Source organism: Limulus polyphemus, unplaced genomic scaffold (genome assembly GCF_000517525.1).
Source record: "Limulus polyphemus unplaced genomic scaffold, Limulus_polyphemus-2.1.2 Scaffold2760, whole genome shotgun sequence".
Classification (NCBI taxonomy): domain Eukaryota; kingdom Metazoa; phylum Arthropoda; class Merostomata; order Xiphosura; family Limulidae; genus Limulus; species Limulus polyphemus.
In genome coordinates, this window is record NW_013668370.1 from 122,193 (window position 1) to 128,982 (window position 6,790).

The 6,790-nt window shown below is 32.4% G+C and overlaps 1 protein-coding gene across 6 annotated transcripts in view; it reads left to right on the forward strand.

The window, feature by feature from the left end:
• LOC106467834 (phosphatase and actin regulator 4B-like) overlaps positions 1-6,790 on the forward strand; it is a 75,222-nt gene that overhangs the window by 40,279 nt on the left and 28,153 nt on the right. For all 6 annotated transcript variants that reach the window (XR_002612487.1, XR_002612492.1, XR_002612489.1 and 3 more), the window contains exon 3: positions 5,779-5,974. Coding sequence is in view for 1 of the 6 variants with exons in the window: in XM_022396031.1 (XP_022251739.1) it covers positions 5,779-5,974 (196 nt within the window). In the remaining 5 variants the exon portion in view is untranslated. The remainder of the gene's footprint in view (positions 1-5,778; positions 5,975-6,790) is intronic.

A 6,790-nucleotide genomic window follows, 5' to 3' on the forward strand; every position in this document is an offset into this window, starting at 1 on the left:
TTTATTATTTTTATTATATTAACCTTTCAGCCGTGCCTGGCTAACAATACAGAAGTTACGATGGTGTGGCACATGTGCACTCGTTACCATATCCAATAATATAAAACTGACCTTTAGTCTTTACAACGTGACCTGTCTTTGCTGTGTTTTAGTAGACTAGTATTTTGTAAAATACAGTGACATTTCAATTATTATACACTATATATGTATATAGATTATTGTTATTTAGAAATAAGTTCTTAAACTTATTTTTCTTAAAACATAGAACAGTAAATGAAGAAGTGAAGTAAATAATTATCTCTTCTAATTTTGACCTTTGTACTCAGTTGCTGCATGATGTACGTTGCTAAGCCTTTTAAAAATTTTGCATGTGGAGGATATGATATGAAATAATTTTTTTAGGTTTTATATATATACAGTTGAATAACCAAAAAATCATTAATTTCTATATCAATATCATAGAATTCTACAATAATTTATCAAGCTTAGTAACTAAGCTGTATTTCAGTCTAAAAAAATAAATTTCGAGCAGGCTTAAAGACACAACTTACCTCCTTGAAATCTTGGTTCTAAATAGTGAGATCACGTCCTAAAAATTTAAAATGGCTGAGAAAGCCACAATGGGAATATTCTGAGCTTTCGATTGGTTATTCATGACATATATAAAAGTAAGTGTATATAAAGGAGGGGCAGGAGGCCACTGTGTTTGATTCAGTACACGAGCGATATCTTTGCAAGTAGTGAAGATAAGAGATTCTTATTTTATATTCTATCTTGTCAATATTGGTAATTTGAGTTCCTAATTCGTACAAAACTATAAACTTTGTATTTTGACATTACAAATATCTAATTTGAACCAATGCTGCATTCAAGATACCACATGACAAACAAAAATTGATGTTTAACTATGTTTTTTTAATATTTACTTTTAAATTAAGAAATTGAATAATGTAAAATACTAAAATTTGAATTATAATCTACAGTTTGATACCAAACTTATTGACATAAATTTATGAAATAGTAGTTAAATAAAATTTTTAATGTGTGTCAACAAACATGATGACATGGCCTTTGACTCGTGACCCGTCTGGAAAGAGTTAAAATGGTGATTTGACAAGCTGGCATTTTATACCTAACAATAATTTCATGTTAATTAGCTAAAAATATTTTTTGAAGTAGCAGCAAGAAATTAAACATATGTGTAGTTTTATATGGAAAAAAACTTCTTAAAACCACATAACATTAGATTTTTGTTTAAATAAGTGTACCCTGACAGCAGTTACCTTTATTATAGACAAAAATAAAAATAATTTGAAAACAAAGAACTTTTCATTTGAGAATCAGTTTTTTATTCTTATTTATTAAGATCAACTACCTTCTTTCAACTCGCTGTAGACTGATAGTTTGAGATTAGGGATATTTTAGTCTTGATCACTCATATCTGCTCTTAAATGTTTATATATATATCAGGGTTTGAAATTATCAAAAAAAAAATGCTTGTACCTGCTACAAATAGAGGTAACGTTTTGCTTGCACCAGAAAAGTTTAACTTGTACATTATCTTAACTAAAACAAACTTGCTGTACCACTTCCATTTCATCCTTACAAGATTAAAAAAAAAATAGCTGTGTCTAGGCATCAGAGAATGAGTAAGGTAACCAGATGCTTGTAATTACCCAAAATATAATGTTGACCTTTCCAGGAATGGGAGCCAGGAAGCAAAAACTTTTGTAAGGCAAGCCTTTGTAAGTCTATCAATAAAGAAAGAGTCAATACAAATAAAAGCACAACAACTATCTTTATTAAAGACAAATACAAATGAAGTAGAAGCACAACACAGTGATATAAAGCAATGCAAGGGCAAGTGTCTTTATATATCTGTTGAACCAGATGAGACAGGTGTATGGGTGTCGAAACCCTGGGCCATTGTTCAATTTGCCAACAGAAAAGACAGCTGTGTATCTCAAGACATCACAGTGAAGTAACATTTGTCTTCTGTGAAAGAGAACATGTAATAACCAAGTCCTATGTGTAGCTATAGTAAGGATAAGCTATATTGTCCTCTCGAGCTATTTGCTGTGTCCAAACTGTACTGACAGAAAATAGAAAAAAATAAGTACATATTAACTAGGTGTACTTCCACAGGGTCCTCGAAAGTATTCTGTTTCAAGAGTACATAAAACCAAAGTTAAGAAGAACAAATATTTTTATTTCTTGCTTGTAAAGTTAATATGTTATGCTGTTTTATAGCCTGCAGAATGCATCATTCTTCTCATGATTCATGGCATGCTCATGTTTTACTAACGTCATGACAGTACAAATTGCAACATTAAGCATCCCTTCATGTGACATCATTCTAGTGTCTACTGACTGACTGATAGACAACACACTAATGTATAGTGGTGTGAGTGGTTAAAACAGGTGGCCTTTGGCCCCCTTTTGGGGAAATTATGGGAAGTGCTAACATATGGTACAAGCATGTACCACATACCCAAAAAATGAGACCAGCATGCTTTATGTTTTTAGTATATAGATTCTAAATATGAAGCTCATTGATTTTAAATGTATAATTTTATAATTATGGGTGATAAATCTTTGAGATATTTTTTATGTTTTCAGATAAAAGCATTTATTTCCCAATTAGGGTTATCATATGTTGTATTTACATTATATTAACTATATCTTTAGAATATTGATCTGTGATTGGTTAGAAAAACAGAAAAATGATGATATACCCCCTACCTTATAATTTTTACAAGTATTAGGTGCACACCCACTTACCATTTTCTTCTCTTTTCTGAATGTTAGGAAGTAACTGAATTGTTAGAAAGCAAATTATGTATTTTTTAATTGTAAATAAAGAAAATTGGGTTTAGGATTAAACTTTATAAAATTAATTGAACAAGTACTGAGGTAGGTCTATAATACAAATCAAATAGAGAACCATACTGTGAAGATACAGGTAATTACTCAAAAAGAATGTTTGGTGAACAAAAAAGACACCAGGGGCACTGTGTTAAATTTTAAACTGATGCAGAGGTGCAATATTCTCTATGTATAAACTTAATAACTACTTGCCCTAACCATTTCTAATTTGAAGTGATAGAATATAGGGGTGACAGCTAGTTAACTCCATTCATTGTCAACTCTTGGGCTTCTAGTCAGACCAAATAATGGGCTTTGACAGTCACTCTGATAATGCACTTATGGTCACAAATTGCTGAGTGCAATGTTTTATTTTGGTAATGACATGCTAACCACTAGACCATGCTCACTTCATTTCATATAGTCTTGTGTTTAAGCATATGCTGAGTCATATTAAGGTCAAACAGTTTTAATATGTTTCCTGGGTTATTAACTTCATGCAAAATGGAGTATTTTCCATGTTTGAGAGTGATTATCTTGTCAAAAGTTTTAATAACGTTCACAACACTGCTATAATTTTGAACCATTATTCTCTTCAACAGTATTAAATGTCCCCCCTCCCTCCCCCTTAGGTCAAAAGTATCGCAATGAAATTTGATATGGGATACTCTTACAGAGCATTTTGGTGTCAGTTACCTTTGAATTGAATGCATATATGGCTTCTCAGATGTTGATACAATGCTTACATGGAACAGTAAGGTCTTTCTATTTATAGACCTGTTGCATTGTGCCCACTGGTATGTTTTTGTGTTTGTTTTACATACCAAAATTTCATTTTAAGTTTTGTAATCTGCAAAGATGCACAAAAGCCTACATAAAAATGGAGGAAAAATACAATTGAATTTTGAGGGAGAAAGAATCATACAAAGAATTACAGACAGTTGTAGATTCTTTTAAATGATCAAATTTTACACAATTGTTTAAATTGCACAAAGATAGTGCAGTGAGTAATAAACTACAGTCCAGACCCACATACTGGTCAATGCGATATAGTGGTCAACCCTTAATTACTGGCAATTCAGCTCAATCCCAAATATTTCCTTCTATTTTATATTTGTAAAACATCCACTATTATGGGCATTCATATTGTAGTCAGCTTGGCTTGTGGTCACCTGTTTCCTACTCCCAAACGGTCTCTTTGAACTTAGTATTGTGGCCACCCAGGCCAGCTCTCACCTGCAGCTGCCCAATTGAGACCTGTCAATCAAAGTGAGACCACTACCATACATCAACTGATAGTGGCCTCGTCTTGTAAGTGTTAGAAACCAGGTGACCATTGATGTTCCCTTTTAATGGCACACTAATTCTACCTGATGCTTTACACTTGATGCTGCACTGATGATCGCACAAACACACATACATGATCAAACATACAGTACGTTTCATATTCCTTTAAACTTTGTCATTTGTAACACTTTTAGTTCAGTATTTTTTTGGTTTTCTTGTGAACAGAAGATTTGTTCAATGGCAAAATTTGTACATTCATTTCAAGCTTTATCACTTTTCCCTCCATTTTGTAATAAACAGAGCTCTGCTTTCTCAGTCAAATCAATTGTCACCACATGTGCACATAAACAATAGTGCCATGTTTTGACATCTGATACTGTGTGGTGCAAGGAAAATTCATGAAGCTCATTGTCGTCCTAAGTTTTACATTTATTTGTTAAATAAAAATACAGTATAGAATTATATTTTTTAGACAATAAATACAAAAATAGGCATGTAAAGATGTTATTACAACAGAATAATACAGAAACATAGAAGGGTGAGTATTATGAGCGAGTTGAAGGGGTATGTACTGTGTCTTTGATGCCTCAGTCTGATCCCAGAGTTGATCCCATACAGTGACACCCAGTTATACGTCCACCCTGCTATGCGGCCATTAATTTCTTAGACCCATGGCTGACCAGATAAATGGGGCTGGACTGTACTATGAAAATTTAGGCCTAACTTTGTTTACTATGAAATTCAGTATGCCTGTATTAAGGGATGACAGAAATTGAGGCAGAAATCAACAGCTACTGATCAACAAGAAAAAAATAAGTTTATGACTTCATACTATTCAACCAATCACATTTACTTTAACCTTGCTTTCCTCACTCTCATTCCTGGTTAAGTAGACATAGCCTTAAAAAGTTGTGCACACACACACAGAAAAAAAAAGAAATGCAAAGGATTAGGTTATAGGATGAATGGTTTATATAATACATATATATGGGTCAAGCTATCAGGTTCAATTTATTATGAATTTACTACTTGGCCATACTTACATTTCTTCCATTTTCAACAGTTTAAAAAAATATCCAACTCTATTTTGCTTTTTCATAGATGTTTTAACATTGTGGTTCGTCTGCTATAAAAAATATATTCTAGTGCCTACATCATGTGCATGATCACACAAACTACATACATGAATGTGATTTCAGCCACATGAAATGTGGTGAATGGTAGGTCATGTGAGTATTGACTAATCAGAAATGGCCCTTCATAGACCACCTCTTGTTTATTGTAAAAACAAGTGATATTCAATTTTGTAACTGGGCAATAATATATTGATTGTTTTTGTGGATTTGTCAAAAATTTTGGTTGTAGGACTTTTGTACAGTGCAAGTTGATATCTCGCTTTACTTGTGTCAAGTAGTATTCTACTTTTTAAACACAAGCATAATATGGTAATATTTCAATCCTATATAAATAAATATACTATATTCACCCATTTGAGCACCACCACCCCCTATTAATATGCTCATCAATTTTCACTTTTTATTTGAGAAATTATAAATCTTTGTCAGACTAACTTGTTCCAGTTAATAGCCTTTTGATATTCACAAAATATAAATAAATTATCTTCAGAACTTCCTCAGCGACCAAAAAGACTTCCCCCTCGTCCTCCAATATTAGAATCAAATCATCCTGTTACATCACAGCCATATCCTGTTCCTGCAGTAAGGAGAAAAAAACTGCCAATGCTGCCAGACAGTGAATCTCACTCTGCAGAAGAGGAGTTGTATGAAGACACCATTGTAAATGAAAATTCAGAACCAGTGATGTAAGTTCTTAGTCTAGTAATTCACTAAAGAGATTCAGTAATCATTGAAGAATGTTTAGAAAAAAAAATCATAAACTAATCCTCTTATCTATAACAATTCCTGCTTGGATTCAAACACTAAAGCAATGCACACTAAGAATAGGATTATACTTTATAAACAATGTTGTTTTAATTCCCAGAAATCATCGATTAAATTTGCAATTTTTGACCAGTGATCATTTATTGTGCTTACTCGTTATTTTAATCACAACTGTTGAGGCAGTATCATAAAAAATTAATTAATAATATCTTTTAATAATTTTCTTGGATATCATTTGCAAATGTGTTCATCAGTTATTAAATCCTTTCTGTGTGCCTGTTACATATTTTGACTAAGAAAAAGTTTTTCTTTATGTTTAGCAAGGCTGTCACAGTGGCTCAGCAATTAGAGAAGAAGCTGAAGTACACTCAGATGAGTTTACAAAATTTTTCCCCAGTATTAGTTCACAAATGTATTCTGAAATAAGGAGAAAATTATAAAGCACAAAAATTTTTACAAGAATTATTAATTTTCACTTGAAACCTTTATATATCTTTTTATTGCTAGCCATGAATTTTCTTCAAAAACAGATGAACCAAAAATGGTTCACATGCATTACGCACCAGAAAAGACAGAGCAATGTTCACACATTGGAAACGCTGATCATCGGAGAGTTAGTGAGGCACCCAAACACCTTCTTTATGGAGTTTTCCCATATTCCTTAAATGTTTATGTATTGTTTCATGAGAGACATGCAATTTCAGGGTTAGACTCAACAAGCGTCTTCAGAGCATCAA